Consider the following 19,762-nt stretch of genomic DNA (forward strand, 5'->3'; position numbering starts at 1 on the left):
AGGAGGAGAAATTAATGGGAAAGAGTATCTTCCTTTTGCTGTAACTCTAACAAGAATTTAAAGAAGAAGAAAACCTAATATGCTTTGAATGTTTTTTCTCATTCCTTTTCTTTAGGTAACTGGCCCACTATACTCATATAGAAATCAGTAATTCAAGTGCAATGTAAGTGTAGTTACCAGGGAACAGCACATCTTGATACTATCAAAATTTTAAGGAAATAAAACTGCAAAAGCTGGGAGGAAGAGAAAGAAAGTACAGTTTGTCTGTTTCTGGGGCTTCAACGGGTGCATTCAGATTGGAAGCAATGTTTAATGAACAGCATAGGCAATCTTACCAGCTGCTAACAATGAAACATTTAACACCAACAACTGAAGACTGGTGCCTGAAACTCCACAACACCTCCACCTGGCTGGCAATATGGTGGTAGGAATTAGTTAACAGGGGATTCAGGAATAATTTGAACACTGTAAGTAATTTTTCATATTCCTTATTTGGCACAACAATGTGGATGTAGCAATGCTGTAAGCCCACACTCACTTCAGTGCTTTTTTCAGTGCTTGGATACCAGCCTCACTCTTCATATATACACCCCCTACTCAGAGCACAGGCAGCAAATTGATAACAAATTACAAATCAGCTATCAATAACTAAGCTACAAAGCTAAAACTACTAAAAATTATAACCCTTTTTAGAAGTTTAGTATACTTAACCTACTAATGAAAGGAATTTTGGACAAAGAGATGGACAAGCAACCTAAACCCACAAAGCTGAGATTTGATTAATTTTATTATTTCCTTGAACACTACTGCCCTTCCACACACAGCTGAGGCTAAGATTTCACAGTATTAAAGTTTTGATTATATAGATTTATCTACACATATTATTAAAAAATTAAAAACATGTTTTATAGTTTTTCTTACTATCTTTGTAAACACATGCAGGTAATGCTATGCTCCAACCTGTTTCATATTATCTTTTCATCAGATTTTTAAAAAGCTTTTTCTCCACCTGTAATCTTGATGCAAAGGAAAACATGATACACAAATTCATTATAAATAATAAACCAGGAAAACACTTCATAAAGGAAAAACCTATAATTTTCCCTTTATTAATCTAATTTCTGTAGTCAAAAAAAGAATATATGAGGCTTGAAAATCTTACTGCTCCATTTGGGAAGGCATTTTGAGAAGACACCTCCCTACACCTAGAAATCCAATGGGATGCTGTCTCCTATTCTAAAACTCTGTGGATAGGGTTGCAGTGGTCATGGCAGAATTTAGAGCCGGATCCCTGCTCCAGGCTCCCAGACTCTCCTGCAACAGGAGATTTCCAGATTTTACTGCTGCTGTTGATTTCTCACATCTTTGCACCCACTGCTTTAGAAGTGTCTGGAGTCAGCAGCTCAGACTGGCTGCCAGAAGGTGCACTGAGAGAGCAAATGTAGATACAACTCTCTCAGGGAGACTCAACATCATCTTCAATAGTCACCAGCTTTACTATGGGTGACACTCGTAGCCTCTGCCAGCTTGAGGTAAAAAAAAACCCAACTTGAGTCATGTCCAAACATGGATCTTCCCAAGAGTAACCTGTCAGCTGTCTGCTGAATATAATGCCATTTCTTAAAGTAGATAAATTAACTTTAACTGTTTTAGGTGGAGAGGGAGAGCTCCTGTGTCATTATCATTTTACAGATGGATATGTGTGTTTACTTTTTTTTATTTCATTATAAAGAGGTATGAGCTTGCTGTCATTAAAAACCTGCAATCTGGTTTTTAGTGTCTGATCCAATTACGTGAGCTTCTGGAAAGACACACAACCAAATAAATAATTGGAGAGGTGCAACTCTGAAATGACAATTGTTATTCATCGATCTCTTTCTGCAAGTCGAGATTGAGAGATGTAAACTTCAAGTGAATGAGATCTCCTGGGAGAGATTCTTCAGTTCAAACACAGTAAACAACTGTTGTCCTCTGATGCACGTTTTAGTACTGCTGCAGGCAAACTTTCTAAATATTAATAAAAAACCTATACAGATGAAAAGGAAGCCCTGGGAGCTGAATTTCTTGCCACATTCTAGGTCTAATCAAAGAAACATATGTTTCAGGTCAGAAAGGAAAGGAGATTCCCTAATTTGATGTAGTATTTCCCCTTATAGAATCACAGAGAGGTCAAAATTGGCTAAATTGCAACAGATTAAATGTACTAGATTGTGACAGCTGTGATTAAAAAAATCAAGGGAGAGCCAGGCATTCTGTGCTCAAAAGCCACCATAACTCCCTGGGTTATGCCATTTTCTACTGTCAGACTGGCCTGCCAGCACATATCCCTCTGGAAAGTTCAGACCCAGGGATGCTTTGCTTAAAAGGAGGCAAACAAGGACCAGCCACATACGAGTAACAAGAGAAAACAAGATTGATGCTCTGGCAGAGATGATCCCAGTGACCACAGCCTACCCAAAACTGTCAGTCTGACTTCCTGTGCAGACAGTCCCCCCATGTGAGGGATTGTGTAAATATTGCAGAAATGCTTTTGTGTGCAAGATAGTGATTGGTGTGTGCAAGCAGGAAACACTCACCCTATCTCCAGTTACAGAAATCTTATGTCTGTATTTCAGTTTGCTAATATTTATATAGGTAAACATACCTATATAAAACCTTGTATTATATATATATATATATATATCCAGATATACAAGGTTTTGCAGCTGTACTGGAAATAGGTAAGAGCATTCCCCAGGCATTTTTTGAGGTCTGCTGAGAGAGAAGACATAAGAGTTACTTGGTGATAACCTGACTGATAATACTGGTGGGTAAGAACCAAATGTTGGCTCTAGAAGACTGCCAGGCTAGAAGACTTGCCTGCCTACAAAAGAAAGATGCTAACATGAGAAAAGTGCAGTAGGATCAAGATACTTCTGTTCCCCCCTGTCATGTCATGTAACACAAATCCCTTGATTCTTATTTTTCCAGAGACAGAGAGGAGAATCACAGAGCTGAAGAAAATGCCCAAACAATAACCTTATGTTCCTTCCAAGCAAATGCTGGGCAAAGACTGAAGTGACGAGAAAAAGATTTCATTTTGGCCCAAAGAATCACTGTATCAAAATTTAAAGAAGGTTCTAGCAGTCACTAAGCCCACTCCCGAGGGGTCTCAGAAGCAGAAATGGGAGAGTTGCTAACTCTCTGGGCAGCAGTGAGGGGCCCAGACACAGCCTTCACAAGACACATTTTTTGAAGCATTCTCCTCCCATCAGCTTCCCTTCTGCCCCGAGGGTCAGCACCCACCAGTTCCAAGCAGAGGAGCAGCTAGATCATTTTTACTTTACATCACCCGATCAGACACCTGGGGAAGCAATAAGACTAAAAGACTGTAAAAGATACAAATACAAATTCAAGCACTGCCAACACCAAGAGGTATGACAGGATGTAGTAATGTCTCCTGTCCAACACTCATGGGAAAATTCTGAAGGTAAAAAACAGCGTCAAAAGTCTTACTCTTGAAAACTTTCCGAGAGCAATTAACCAGGATTATTTTCTATATCTTTCTGTGAAAGGCAGGGGACCTTGATGAATAACTGCCTTAGAGGAAAGTTCTCTGCCAGGAGCAGAGAAAAACCACTATACTCCAAAAATACCAGAGAATAGCCTCAATACTCGCTTAGGGCAACACACATGATTTTGCCATCTTACCTTTCTATTACAGAATGATTAAGAGATGCCTCCTTTATTAAATCATCCACCTTTTATCTTAGCACAAGTTAGAACATTTTAGCATTTTTCTATTTAAAGGAGAAAGGAATTTATCATCCTACAATAAAAAGAGTCTACAATGGATTAGTACAGCATTTCAATATATTATTTATCCTGAAAAATCTTATAAGGTGATATCTGTAGAAAGCATGACAAAAAACTATAGATACTTGGCAGCAGATTGGAGCTATATGTCAGCATGATGCCCTCTGTCCCACTGTGCAGCTGGGCAGCTCGGGGGAAGGCACAGGCTGATTAATCCACAGCCTGGATAATCCCCTTGCAGACATTGCCCTCTGAATCCACTTGTGCACTACATCAGGCTTTTAAGAATTGTTCAAGTGCAGGCCATTGCTCAAGCACTTGAGCAGTAAGAGGCTAAGTATTTAAAAAATAAATTTGAATTAAATTAAAACAAGACAAAAGAAAGTTGGTGTTTTGGCTTTTATTTCTAGAATGAACTCTATTCTTGCCTGATTTTATTTCTAGAATGAACTCTATTCTTGCCTGAAAATTATTTGGTAGGCTAGAAACTTTGAATTATTTGAAAGGTTTCATGGTGACAGAACTGCTACGTTGCTGAATCCCAAATGAGGAAAAATACATCCTCCATCACAATACCCCAATCTTATTAGGTAGGGCTATTTTTGCTGTTTTGTTTTACCAGTCTGCTGTTCATCATACCTCCCGTATTAATATTTGCACTTGTGGTAGCCAAAATAGGTAACAATACTTTGATTTTTGCTGATAAAATAATTTTACATAGTAAATACTAAGAATTAAAGCAAATATATGTGTTTTGACAATCCTGAATTTTCCTTTCAGAGTTGTAACTTCTAACTAGCAATTCACACTGAAAAAAAAATAAATTAATGTTCTGTATTTGGCTGCAACATTCGTGTAAGTGTAAGCAACAACTGCAGTATTTTTTAAAATAAGCCACAGTGATAGCTTTGCACTTCCTTGAGGCCTCTTCTCTTCTCACTGAATGAACTCCAGGGAATGGCATCATGTCGGGCTTTCCAGATGGATTATGTGAAGCCATAGCTCAATGTCATTTTCAATAGCAAGGCTCATAATTAAAGGTCAAATAGTCACTTCATCTGCAATCAATCAATAGAAGAAGTACTAATACTAAGTACTAATCAATCAATGGCAAATGCACTAATAAAAGCCATGCATCAAATGTCTGCATATGTGTGCGCTCACATGTACCTTGCATATATGTGAGCAGGGAGAAGGAGAGAAAGGGAAAAATGTGGGGGTGAAAATGCCAGAGGCCATGGTGGATACTATATTAATCTTGGCTTCCTTGCAAGTTTATATTCTGCTTCACTCTTTAGGTGAAATGCAAATAAACATTGGTTTTTCTGCATGTGTGATGCCCTTTATTCAAAACCCCGCCGAAGCACGCACCTATATGCAGAGGTATCGGCTTGTGCTCCCAGCTAAGGAACACAAAGGCAACCTGTGTAATTTGTCCTTACACAAACAGACCCTGCACTCTGATCTTTGAGACAAAAAGTGTGTCAACTGTTCTGTCTACAAAATAAGACCCAGCATATGGGAGCAGCACTCATCTCTGTGCAGAGCAAGCACTTATTCATGGATGCAACAGTGGAAGTGGCAGTTGGCCTCATGAGCATGCACTGCATGGGAATTAGCTGGTTTCGTAATATGGTGTGGGAGAAAGTGACTTACAGAAGTCTTCTCATGCCTCTCCTATTACCACTTCTAAAGCTTTAAAGCTGTCGCTCTTCTCCCACTTTAGTTGATGCCATTCTCAGCTCCCCAGGGAATGGGCCAGACATACCTATTTGGAGTTTCACCTGCCAAGCTGAGAGAAATCAGTTTCAAAGCGAAAGAACAAGTGTTGGGGGGTCATTTATGCACTACCACTGGAATCTTGAAGACAAACAAAGCAGAGCTCCACAACAGATGTGAAATGAGAGCATGAGCCATGTTTGTGCTTTCAGGCATTGCAGTGACAGAGGGAGAAGGAATATAAGTGAGCAGAAGCTCTCTTGTTGCATGTTTATAATAAACACCTATGGACAAGCAGAAATGTGCCAGAACACCAAAAGAGTAAAGGCCAAAATGCCTGTGTTTATCTTGTTTTTGCTAAGACCAGGGTGGACAGGGAAAGATCTAAGTGTCATTCAGAAACAGCTAATCCTTAAAAATGAATTAGATCTACTCTGCTCCCACCTCCGATGAAGGAAAAAATGCTGCTTGCTCTGGTTAACAGATCTGTTTGCATCATCAGCTCAGGCACAGGCCTCATCACACTCTGGGTTTGTAAAATCCAATAGTCCTTATTTTCATATACATTTGTTTCTATACAGCTCTATGTCATCTGGAACTGGTATTAACACCAAACAGAATAAAATATCAGTGGTCCCAAACTCAGCCAGCTGGAATCTGATACACAGCAGGCACACCTGGACGCCCATGGAGCAGGGGTACACACAAGACCAGCAGGTAATTTCAGGCATACTGAGGACAGGTTCCCAGGGGACTGCCAAAAGGAGCATTTCCCCATTCCTCTCCCAGGATGACTGGAAAGCAGTCTGCCCCAAAGCTGACAGACAGAAAAGTCCACAACTCAGAAACAGCCCCACAGTACCACGTTCTACTATCTGTGTGTTCGCTTCAACCGCACACTCAAACATGGGATATCTGGACTAAGGGAAAAAGTTATTTATGGCTGGGGAAAAGCTGCAGGAGTCCTTGAAGTCAAGGTGGCCAAAGTATTTTTGCCAGTGTACTTGGGCAAAGAGAGCTGCAGAATACAAAATCTGGCTCATAAGGTTATGCTAATACGAGCAGTAACTTGGAATTGGGAAAATGTGAGCCAAAAGGTCAAGGGAGCTAGGAACTTCAAACTAAGTTCTTCTAAAAAAGAAAATAACATAAAAAATTGAGAGTGTAGTAGCAGAAGAAAAGTGAACTGACTCAACTGTGTGCACAGGGTCAGGTCAAGACAGGCTGCATAAGGATGCTTGGTAGAGCTAGTAAAATAAATGAACAGTCCTCATTTTTTGGGGGGTGATGGCAAGCCCCTTTAGGACTTAAATATTTAAAAAGGCTTTGTGCTTATTTTCTTAGTGTCATGGCAAGCTGGCAGAAATATGAACAGAGCATATATAAGACTATTCTCTCTGGGGAGAGAAAGGGAAACTTGCACATTTGTGCTGTTAAACACAACCAGCTTCTCCAGCTTTTCTTCTGTATTATCACAGTTGTGCCCTAAGTTCATATACACTTCCAAACAGAAAGCATAGCAGTGTGTTATGACTTATGTGTGCAGTTGCTTTCTACAAATACAAGAGAAACTGTCCTGAATACAAACCTTTATTAGTCTAAGCTCAGTGTCATAGAACATCTGGCTGAAAAAGACCAAAGTCATTTAATCTACATTCTGCTCCAAGGCAGGATCAACTCGAGCTATTTAATTCCCATCTGAGGTTTGTCTACAATGATAGGAGATTGAAGACATCAGTAGGCAACATATTCCAAAGCTGAACTATTTTACACTAGGACAGGTTTCCCTGATTTTCCCTGAAAAATGTGTTAGCTGAAATCATCATCACTGTTACAAAGTCCTTCCCTTTACAAAGTCCACTGTGACAGGGATACTTTCTTCCTTCTTTGCATCGACCTTTTATGCATTTGGAGATCAGTGCAGTATTTCAGTTATCTTCTCTCAACAATCCCAACTATTCCAATCTACCTCTGGGGTTGCGTTTTTGAGGTCTATGATCATTCATGGCACTCTCTTCTCATTTCTTTCCAATTAGCCCATATAATTTTTGAACTGTGGAGCCCAAAACATTGTGCAACTATCAAAAGCCAGAACACTCTCAAGCCACACAACTTTTGCTGCCTCCCTGCAACCCACAGGACCCTGTGTGAAAGGAAGGTAGGTTAGTCTAGTATGCTATGTATTTGACAAAGCTATGGGGCTGTTACTCATCTCCTTGTTCTTCCTACACTGTTAAAATAATTTAATGACTAGATTCAGTAGTTTTCTACAAAATGAAGGTAAAACTCACTGATCTATAATTCCTCGTCCCCTCCTCATTTCCACTGTAAAAAGGGACATTTTGTTTGACTTTTCCTTGTCTTCCAGGAACTCCTCCACTTCACACAGACTTTCAAAGGCACTTGCTAACAGTCCTGCAGCACAGGCCTGGCTGAAGCAAAGAACCTGAGGTGAGTTTCGCTCTATCAAACTGACTTGGAAAACATCTAAGTCCCAACTTGTTCTTCCCCTGTTTCAGGCTGAGCTCTTACCTTTGTCATTGACACTAGCTGTGCTCCTCTTTCACAGTTACACTCTTGAAAAGAGTCAGATATTCAACCATATATGCTTTACCAAACATCTGTTTTTATAATCTGAAAACAGTCCAGTTGTATCCCTGACTGAACTTAATGGATGACCCAGCAGCAAATGGCTGTAAGAATTTCTGATTTAACAGTATTTTCTGCATATCCATCAGAATATTCTATTATCACTGTGGGGTCATAAGTGACAAATATCTCTACGATGTTTTGATAAATTAATGCCAAGAAATAAGGCTATCCAAAGTGCCTGCAGATTCATCACACACATTTTGCTTATATTAAGCAAAAGAGTATTGTCAATTTGTGATTTCTGAATACAATATATGTCCTTTGATTTTCACTGGTACATCCCAGCTTTTAGAGGTAAGATTTTACTGTCAAACTAGCCATCTCTTCAGAAACAAACCTGAAATTTTATCATCATTGGATTAGGCAACAGAGCAGAATAAGAACAGAAAGAAAAATACAGCTTTCCACAAATCAGGTGGTCTTACTCTACAACCACTAAAATCTCAGCTGAGAAAATTGTGTTCTCTGCCCTGTATGAAGTATTAGTTTCATCTGTGCAAAAATATTATCCTACTTTTAGTATCATACTGGTAGCAGTACTTGTCACACTAAACCCAAAACCATTTAAGCAGAAAAACCAGCAACTAAACCAATTTTTTTTTTTTCAACACAGCAAGACATGTTACTGTTGTTTTGCTCACAAGCTTATCTCCTGACTTACCCAGGGTGAGGGATTTGTGTGTGGAACAGAAAACAATAGCCACTGTGTCTGCTGGTGTGAAAGTAGAGTTATTCCTAAGAAACAAAAGAGTTTTAATAACCTGTGATAGCAAAAACCTTCTTAAAACAGCATCTATCAAAATTATTACTTTGAGGATCCATATACACATTCACATCACTTTGATCAGTCTACTGACAGAAATAATTCCAGCCATAAATGAACAGTAGTGTTTGACTTTTTTTTTTATAGCAGAATTGTTTCTCTGTTGTGGCAAGCTCTCTAATGAATACACTCCCATGTGAAGGATAGAAATTTTGAAGACATGGTGTGTAGAACATAACTTTGTTTCATCCAAGTTTATTTTGTCAAACATGCAAAAATATCATAGCAGGGGCCATTTGCCTCCACAAAATAAGAGAAAATGACCTATTATTTCTTTTTCTAGTATGTTGCAGTAACAAAATGCTCAGTTTGGACAATATATTGAATATACACTAAGGAGTTAGCTTCCACTTCAGAGAAAAACAACATCTAAGGGTTTAAACACTGGACTGAGGCCAGGAGGGGTGGGAAAATTATTTATATATATATATATATATATAGAGAGAGAGAGAGAGAGAGAGATGACTGGCCAATGGATCACTCTTTGCTCCAAATTAGGAGTAATTCTATGAGATTCTAAATATTCACCATACTAAACTGCTTAAGGTATTTCAGATTTCACAGTTGGGGCATATCTTCCCCCCAGGTTAAGTCAAGCAGTTCAGAAGTTACTTTAAAATGCCTTTTAGGCTAGGATATGATCTTGTCACAGACAAATTTTCTTGTGGCACCAAAAAAAAGCCTAAGTAGTTCTAAGACACTGTACCCTTCTTTGTGAGCCTCCCTTATGGATATTGTATAATTTATAAAAAGCATATGCTTGGATCTGCTGTATTGTGGCACTCCCCTTTCAACAGAGAGCTGCTAAAACAAATACTCCAGGAAGCCTAAGTGAGAGGGCAACTGTGGCTACTCCAGCCAGCATCAGTGATGCCCTGAGTCACTGGCTAACACCATTCTCACAGTACTACTTTTTGAGAATGAACAATTGTCCTTCCTGGTTGATACTTTAAAAAAGAAAAAAAAAGCTCTACCAAACATTAGTTCAGGACAGCTGTCTTTTAAGAATCACCATATAAATGCAGCAAATTTGACATATATAGAGAGGAGTGAATTGCCAGCACAGCAAATGTATCTGGAGATGTAAAAAGTCAAACTGAGTTCTTTCTCTCATATGTCATCAGCATGTCTGCAGGGCAAATTATACCTTCAGTGACATCTGTGCAAATCCATTTTTTTCAGTGGATGAGGTATAGCAGTGATTGATTGAGATTTAACAACTCTGTAATTAACACACATGAAAGGATAGAATTCAGGTCCTGCTCTCTCAGCCTATGAAACTCTAACAGAGCAAATGCAGTAACGACAATTTGAAATACCAAAATGAGGTCACCCCTATTTAGAAACCTGCCTTTACACATTTGCATAAACTTTGTCACCCAAACCAAAGATATCACACAAAAGAATTATTCAAAGGTTGGGATTCAGCACATTCAATTACCTTGTGGAGAAGAGGAAAGTCAAAAACATGAAGCTCATCTGAATGGAAAATACTGAAAGAGAAACAAGCTAAAATTAAACCACAATTGTAATTACTGTGTCCATGCCTTTTGTTCCCGTACTGCAGGTCAGAAAGGAGGCTGGATCAAGCCTATCCAGAGAAACCCACTGACAGACAACCTTTAAAGACTGCCTGGAAGAACAACACAGATCATTATATCCAGGGAAGCCAGAATTAATGTTATGGCTGCACAAGTTCCTCCTGGGGTAGATCCTCTGAATCAAGTATTTCTTGACACAGTGAATGGCAGGAAATAGTGCATGTGCTGCACATCTCTTTGCACAAGTTCTGATTGTTGGGTTGACAACATAAAATGTGTCAGACATGCTCTGGTTGCTGGGCATTTAGACTTGCTGTTTTACAGGAGAAAGCACAGTGTGTAAGGATGATCCAAATAAATATTCCCAGCCCTGGTTATATTAACCATGATCATTCATGGGGAGAGAAAGAGAAGAACATCATAGATGTTTGAATTCTCTGAGACAAAGGCTAATTCCTGGGCTGGGCAGTGTGTGTCAGACATTTCCTTCAAGCTCAGTCAGCTCTGTAAGTGCAGGTAGTTGTGAGCAGCCCAAGGGGAGCTCTTCTCTCTGCCAGTTCTGCTGACACCCACAGGGGCTCTGGGGGGCACAGAGCCCATCCTTGGACTGCAGACATACAAGGAGGAGTCAGTGGCTTCCATGAGTAGCTGCAGAGACCAAGCAACAACCCTGAGCATGAGGAATCCCTACAGGGCTGAAAGAGAGACCCTGTGACCTGAACAGGCTTTTTGGTTTTTTTTTTGAGTTTGTGTGTTTTGGGGAAAAGGCTTTTATTTGCAGCAGAATCTGGGGTGGGTCCTCTCCCTACTCCTTGCAAAACTTGTGAATGCAGTAAGGCTGACATGCCTCATAGGGCAGTGCAAGTAAAGACAATGTTTTTGATTTTGACCCCAGTTTATAACTGGGAAACATGGCAGGGATATTAGCTATTATCAGTGACATTTTCTATTCTCCTACATACATTTCCTAGCATGTATAAATGTCACATCAGCATGCACTTCATTCCTCCTTCATGAACTAAAGAAGCAATCCATTGTTCCTGAATTATAATTTTTCTCCAACTAAGTATATTAATTTAATATGCACAGGAAAAAACAGTCCCTTATTACACATAATTCTGTAAAGCAATAAACATGTGTTGCTACCAATTCTTCCTTGTGAATATTTGGCTGTGGCTAGAATATTAGCATAAAAATTACATAAAAACATTAATCAGCAGAATAACAAACTCAGTTTCACCTCAAACTTCTCATGCTAATTTCCCTTCCTGGTGTAATACAATATACGCATCCAGCCGACACATCCAATGGTGATACAGAAACTTCTTCTGGAATACAACATGTATTCCAGAAAAAAACCTCAAACAATTGTCTAATATGTTCCAAGTAGTTCCAATGCTTATGTTAATGTTCTTACTAAGAAATTCCAGCTATACACACTGTCAATGCAGATATGATTTTCAGTGTATTCCACAGCAAATGGTACATTTCATTCCACATGGCACACATACAGAGTTGTCTTGAAGAGAAATAAAGGCCATGCAAGGCAAGAGAAGCAAACACTATACATCAACAGTTCTAGGAAGAACATGTCTTCTTTAAATAAAAAAAAAACTTTTTTTGGTTTTTTCAAAGTAGGGTCAGCAGAGTACCATAAAATTACTTCATTCTGAGTTTCTCTTCACATTGAGTTGAAAATCTCTGTACCATTCTCTTTTGCTGACGAATTTGCACTGATTTAAGTGCAAGGTCCTTCTTGTGTGCCAGTGCAAAGAAGTATTTATTCCATTTCAAATAAAGCTCCATAGCATTGCTTCCTACTCCTTTGCTTTCAGAATAAAATATTTGTATTGTACCATTTATAATTCCATGTACTATTTTATGCAGGTATAGTGTTTCATAATCCAAAAAAAAAAAAGGCATAATTAGGACAGAATTAAGATCTGATGCATGAAGGGCTGGAGTAAATTTCCTATTGGCTTTAGTAGAGGTCAGATTTGTAGAAGATCCATTATTTTTATTAGACAGAAGCATATGCAGACACACAACTCAAAGTGGGTGACGGCCTGATCTCTTTAAACCTAACAGTTTTAGAGTATGAGATGTGATTTATACTGAAGTATACTGTAGTTACCTCTCCTCCATGCAAATTGAAACTCCTGTCTGTGGACAGTCTGAAGCAAATGGGAAATCCCTGCTGGGAGAGGAGAAAGTGCCTGTACAGCGCTGCCTTTCCCTGGGAGGGAGGGATCTGCAAGTATGTTTCCAGCTGGTGGCAAGGATACCAGCAGCCTATTCTTACGTGGATGTTATTTAAGGCTGAATGACTTGAGTGCTTCTAAAAGAAATTCTAAGAAATGTGCTCATCCAAAGAAACAGATCATCATATTCGAACTCCCAACTAGGTTTATAATATGCTAAGGAAGAAGAGTTTAAAAATTATAACAGTGCTTCTGAGTAACAGCTCAACCCCAAATCTTTTGTTGTTTGGAATGTGACATCTCTGTGTATTTTATAGCTGTTCAATAACAAAGAAGCCAGAACCAGAATGCCAGTAAATGCTTATAAAGTACTACTATGCCCTTTCAGAAAAGAAGGGCCACAGAGCAACCTCAGGCACACCTAAATAGCAGAGTTCATTCCTCTCTAAACGTTTACTCAGATCCCTAAATGCATCCAGCTCCTAAGAAGTTTGGCAATCTGGTTTACTAGATGCTTTAGAAGCTCTAACACCATGCCAGTACCCCCACAGCTCCCCCACTACATGTAGCTTATTATAGACCTGAAACACACAAAAAAAGAGTAGTTTTAGAGCTAAACTTACTTATGAACACGATTATAATCAAGCTGAATTTATCCAGGTCAATATTTGGATTGGCAAAAGTATCGCAGAACGTTGTGTAGATAATCATCAGGAGCACAGAGCTGCTGATAGCACCAAATGGAGGCTTCTTCCTTTCAAGCCAGTCCTTGATGTATCTTCGGACAATCTGAAACACAGAAACCAACAGGTTGTCTCTTTTCAAAGATGCAGGGAGCCAAGTTGGGCATCACAAAGTGAATCTGACAGCGGAAAGACACAAAGAGAAGAGAGTAATTTGGATGACGGCCACAGTGGATTTCAAAGCTTCCCTGCCACACAACTCTTCTTCTGGGGAATTTAACATTTGTAGTGCAACTTCCACTGGGCGTCCATAATGAGAGTATATTTTCAAGTGCATTCAAATCCATCCTTAATCATGCCAAATGTTCTTTGCTAGCTGTCACTGAGACATGCCCATTAAGCCTCCCCAAAGTTTATCTCCTCTGCTGATACTAATGGATGTATGTAATTATCACAGTCCCCTTTGCATCAACAGACAATTCCAAGTGCAACTTTGGGAATCTTAAAAATCTGACATCTTCAGGAATTTCATGATGGTAGATAATCGAAAGTGATCCATGGAACATTTTAATATTTAAATAGCTAGCGATGCACCAGAAGTTTTTAATTAAATTATAACTCAAGCTTGAAAAGCAAAAGTGCATGTGTTGTGGGAGTTTAAATAATTCAAACTCTGAATATCTGGAGTTTTTGTAAATCCAAAGACAAATGCCATTTGCACGCTTTTAGAATACCAGAATTAACACATGAAAACAAGGAAACCTACTGTACTTAGCAGAACTTTTGCACTTTCAGGAAGCAGAATATGAAGCAGTTTTTCAAGATTTTTTTAGAAACTACTATAAATTTTAAAGCAACCTCAACATTCTAAAATGCTGAATACCATAGCACTGAACCTCATTCACTAGATGCAATGCATCTACTTTAGTCCTGACTGGGGAGTCACTTTTAGTTTTTCTGTTTACTTTGTATGGTTTGAAAAAACTTTTTAAAGCTTTTATCATACAGCTGTGACTTGTGTTAATTTTTCAGCAATCACAATGTCTTTCCTAATTTCTCCTGAGGCCTCCTGATATTCTCTGTTACCACACTCTTTTGGAAATCACACCCTGGGATCCTGAAGCACTTCTGCCAGAGGGCTCCAAAGGTGTCTCATGACCTTCCCTTAGAGGTGCCACCAGCAAACATGACCACCATTGGTTTAGTAACACAGAAAATCTAAGAGGTATTCAAGATTAATATCAGGCATCATCACCTATGCTACCATAGGACTCTTTCACACAACAAATGCCAAAGTCATGGAATCAAGTTGCTCTCATTTTCCTCACTGCTTTCCTGGACTGTTTGCAAGCCTCTCAGCAGGGAAGTCCTGGGAGCAGCTATCCCAGTCACCACAGCAATGAGACTCCATCAGGGCACACACACTAAAACTTTGGCACGTGGGCTTCATGCCAAGCTAAGCAGGCTGAAGATCAGCACTCACCTCCCAGCACTTGTGGGCTTCCTGCTGATGAAAAATAACAAGTTTGCAGAAAAATATCTAAGGGAATGCTCAACGCCCTGGTGAAAACACTGAACTTTAAAATGTCACACTTACCAGATGTTCAAGAGAGAAAATAACAAAAAATATAAGGCCAGACTTCTGAAAGAGCCTCCACTGGAGCTCCTTCAGCCACTGGGTAGAAATAAGACACTGCACTGATGAAAAAGACACAAGAAAGTGAGGACATGCACAGAGCAATGTGAAGGACATCTAATGGGAAGTTCAGATAAGTCTATTCTGAGCAAATTTGGGACTTTAATTATCAGAAGCAAAAAGTAGTCTTTCACTTCTAAAGTGAGCAGTTTTTTTAACGAAGTTTAAAAAAATCCTATTATCCGTTAAATTGTCACATTGGAGAAAAAGAAAAACTACTTAAGACCACCTATTAATTTATGGTCCTTCCAGAAGATTTATACTGAAAGTAACGAGATGTTTAAAAAGAAAAGTGATGGTTCATTATGCCATGGTACAATTTCTAGTAGAAGTATTTAATCCAAAAACTGTAACTGTGTGCCTGCTCAGGGTCTAATTATAACAGACACAACAATAATAACATTATAAACATATTTACCCTTGACTGACATAGAAGAGAAATAAAAAACATGTATAAAATGAAACTGCAAGTATTTCTTCAGAATCTTCAATTGAGTGATACTTCTTTAAATATCCACCTCTGTCTAGGCTGGATTTTTTGTGAATCAATATCCATAAATACCAGTACAGATTCTTACTGCACATTGCATTTTTTAAAAAATTACATAGACCCCAAAGAACTAAACTGTGGCTTTAGGAAATCATATAATCAACACAGTGTCATGCTAAATGTGCACAAAACACAGACAAAATATATCTTCTCTAACACAGGATCCCATACATTTTGATCTTCTCACAAAGTTCAACATGATCTGTAATTTCAGAGGTGAATTCAGCCTATAATCACTGATTCAAGTTAACCTAAATTCTTGTATAACTTGATGGGAGAAATATAACCCTACAGAAGCTCATGTCAGCTGATTCACTTTGACTGAAAAACAATCCATTTGTTATTCATGCCTGGCAGAGTTGCTTCAGGACAAGGATGCTTTGAAAGCCTTTTTATTCTTAACCCAATTCTATAACTTTTTTGGGGTAAACACAGAACTACATAAAACCAAAACTGTGAATATTTGTAGTGAAATAATGATAAATGCCACAAATATAAGAAAGACAACACCCATTCAGAGCCTGAGCTGAGATACTAAAACTTCATTTGTCTGAAATGCAGCAAAAGCTAACACAGTCATTTCTGAATGTTAATGTAAACCAATGGTATCCAAAATTGATGCATTCCACTGATGCAAAAGAGCAAAAAGGGGATGTATTGGGTTTTGTGGCAAGGTTTGGTAGTGGGGCAGGTGACAGGCATGGCTTCTGGGAGAAGCTGCCAGGAGCTTCCCTTATGACTGGTGGAACCAGTGCCAGCCAGCTCCAAGATGGATCCATCCCTGGCCAAGGCTGAGCTCAGCAGTGCTGCTGGTAGTGATGCACTGTAAAGATTTTCATGCAGATTCAAATGCCAGCCCCAAAGAGCAGGGAAAGGCTGACCCAGAGGTTGCACATGAAAGAACATGAAGCTGAGTCCTTCCCTCAAACTGCAGTTTAGTGGAGAAAACAGCAGGAGAGAAGCAAAACTTCATAGTAGGTGATGTTTTATAAATAATCTGCCTGATAAACTCACAGAAAAGTTAGACAATAAAAGAAAATAAATGTGTCCAGCAGACAACCCCCTCCTGAACACTACATCCTGGCAACCTCCAAAGGTTTTGGAAAGGCATCATCTCAAATTTGTTTCAAAACACAGTTTCAGGCTCAAACTTTCCTCTTGCCCAGGATTTAATTTTTAACAACAAAGAAATGTAATTACACTTGAGTTAACAGTAGTGTCCCCATTTCAATTTAGTTCTCCTAACAGAATAGTTATATCCACTGTATTTTTCCTACAGACTGCTCTGTATCCTGCCATAACCTTCTTGTCTAATCACCAACCTTCCTAAGCAAACCGGTTCACTGCTCTAATGCTTATTTCACTTCACATCCTTGGGCAGAGAAACATGACCTGCTATTCCAGGAAAGCAGGTAAACAGTGCTCATCTGTTATTAGACCACACATGAAAATAGCAAAAGGTGTGTCACAGTAAAACAGTTCTCTTCTCTAATTGTACCTTCAAAACAGTCACACTGTATGCCCAGAGAAATCTGTCAGTAAAATACAGCTAGACTGTTTCTACCTGTCTGCCCAAGTGCTGGACACAGAAGCTAAAAAATGCAATAAACAATGTAATACATTAATGTTCATTATTCATTGAGCTAAATAGGGCAAGGAGCACCCCCTCCCCTTATATGGAATGGAATAATTTCTGAAATTAGTCATGCAGTACATCTCCTAAAAATTATCTAGATCTGTAACTTATTTGTTTATTAAATCAATGAAAAAAAACCCCAACCAACCAAACAAACAAACAAAAAACACCAAAAAAAACCCCAAAAAAACCAAAACAAACAAAAAAAAAAAAAAAAAAAAAAACCCAAACTCAAAAACCCCCAAGGAAATGGACAAGAAGTCACGGTTTCTGTTTCCATTATACACAAGAATCCCTCTTGGTATTTACATCATTATACAAAATAGATTTTTCCTAATTCTACCAATTATTTTGGACTGACCTCCTCTTTAACAGAATTTACAGTAGTTTTACTGCATTTCTGCTCCTTTTTATTGTGTATTGGTATGTTCTTCTAGATACCTGGGAAAAACACCTGGACTTTACCATCTCATAAAAGAAACACAAGTCACCTTCTCCTTGTGTTCAAACACATGAGTAAACAAGCTGAAACTGCTGGATTATCACCACATCTAAATGCAGCAGTTACCTTATTTAATTAATCTTCTAAGTAAGATTCCTAACTCATTCTTAATTAATATTACTACTACTTATAGCAACAGATTTATGCAATTAAGCCTAAAATACAAAATTTTCTTTTGAAAATCTTTGAGTCAGAATAGATTTTTTCAACAGCCCTGTAATTTTTCCATATATCTTCTTATATAGTGATGGTAAACCAAGAAAGGCAATTGCAGGGAATATTGGGAACTAGGTCAGTAGAGCCTGTAAGACATGAAAGGTGAGAAAATTGGAAACAAAAAGAAAGAAGAGCAACTAAGATGACAGCAGCTGTAAAAACCAGTATAAAGAATCAAATCCTGGAATGGAAGAGAGATTAATTGGGTTGTATAAAAATATAAATGAAATAAGATGCTAAGATGGACACCATTCACAGATTTCTATAGCATAACTAGCCTCCATATATACAAGGTCTGCATGCCAGTTCAAATGCACAGACCCTTTTATAAAGCAAAACTTGCACCACCTCAGCCAGACCCTGACCTGATAATTTTAGAGGGATTTTACCTATGTGAAGGCATAAATTCCCACCTTTCCCAGTAAAGTTTCAGATTTTGTGATGGTTCACATGCTTTCCTAGGACATGATCTATTATCAAATCTATTCTTATCCTACAGAGTGTGCAATCTAATGTTTGTTTTTTGAAGGCAGGATGCAAAAAAAACCATTTTTGCAATCTGAAGGAAAAAAAAATCTTTTTCTAAAAGCATCTTGCTTTTTTCCCTTCAGCTTACCAAACTCCCCTAAAAAGCTATTTTACACCATTATGTCAGTCAGCTTACTCCCAAGAGGTAGCTCCTGACACCTATACACCTTTAAAGCAAGGTTTATAGAAGCCACATGAGGCCATTTTCAAAATTTTGTTTCACAGTTTGGGGTAATTTGCAACTGTTGTTTTAAAACCTTATAAACAGGTGCAACATGGTAAAAAATGTGAAGGGTGCCTGCAGCAGCAATACCTTTCCTCATATTTTGCCTTCTGTGGAAAGGAGGCTCTGTTCTCTGCCCAAGTCAGGGGTTAGTAGGGAGTGAAGTGTGCTCTAAAGGCTATTTATGCACTTCTTTGGTCCTCTGCAACAAGCTCCTAGGAGACTTCATCTCCCAGGTCTCTCTTCTCTGCAGCTCTCCTGGACTTTGAAGATAATTAAGACTACTTCAATATGGATTTCATTTACAAGAAGAGACAGATTTGACACTGTTACCCCCTTTTCTTGATAACAGTTCTGTTAATTTTTATTTCTCCCACCTTAGTTAAATAGTTCCTTCTACTTCCTATCAACTGCCACCTACCTTCCCCTTTCCATTTCTCATTCTTTAAAAATAAATACCTTGCTAAGCTTTTTAGTTTCAATTTCACTTACAACTTGTACTGCAACATAGCACCCTTTTAGACTTGTGTTGGTTGATAAGCACAGCTCCCAAATGCTGATAGGGCTCCTCTGGAACATTTTGGGCAACGATGCAGAAGGCAATTAAGATCCTTTACTTGTAGGACATCAAGATTTTTTTTTGTGTGTGACTAGATTCAGTGAGAATTTATGTACAACTGGTTTCATTTTATAGATTTGGGAAGAAGAACTACACAGAATCATAATACTAATTTTACCTTTAGTTAAGGTCTGTTTAATGTGAAGTGCCCACTTTATGCTGGCAGACAAATTACCAATGGGGCAACTAGAGAATGCATGAATGATAATGTACAGACAAGCTTTTTATTATTTATTCATAGAAAACAGTAGGTTTTGGTGTGCTGCTTTGAAAAATGTTCAAACTAGTAGAATATAATGAAAGCACAGTGAAAATTCTATTTCATTAACAATTAATCATAAATCGCTCTTTAATATAAAACATAAAATAAAAGTCTGT

The 19,762-nt window shown here is 38.5% G+C and overlaps 1 protein-coding gene across 1 annotated transcript in view; it reads right to left on the reverse strand.

Moving 5' to 3' along the window:
* SLC10A7 (solute carrier family 10 member 7) overlaps positions 1–19,762 on the reverse strand; it is a 137,881-nt gene that overhangs the window by 12,429 nt on the left and 105,690 nt on the right. Inside the window, exons 8-10 of the mRNA XM_021549314.2 lie at positions 13,355–13,520; positions 10,431–10,482; positions 8,828–8,901 (exon numbers count right to left, since the gene is read on the reverse strand). Coding sequence (XP_021404989.2) covers positions 8,828–8,901; positions 10,431–10,482; positions 13,355–13,520 — 292 coding nt within the window. The remainder of the gene's footprint in view (positions 1–8,827; positions 8,902–10,430; positions 10,483–13,354; positions 13,521–19,762) is intronic.

Source organism: Lonchura striata, chromosome 4 (assembly GCF_046129695.1).
Source record: "Lonchura striata isolate bLonStr1 chromosome 4, bLonStr1.mat, whole genome shotgun sequence".
In the NCBI taxonomy this organism is placed as follows: Eukaryota; Metazoa; Chordata; class Aves; order Passeriformes; family Estrildidae; genus Lonchura; species Lonchura striata.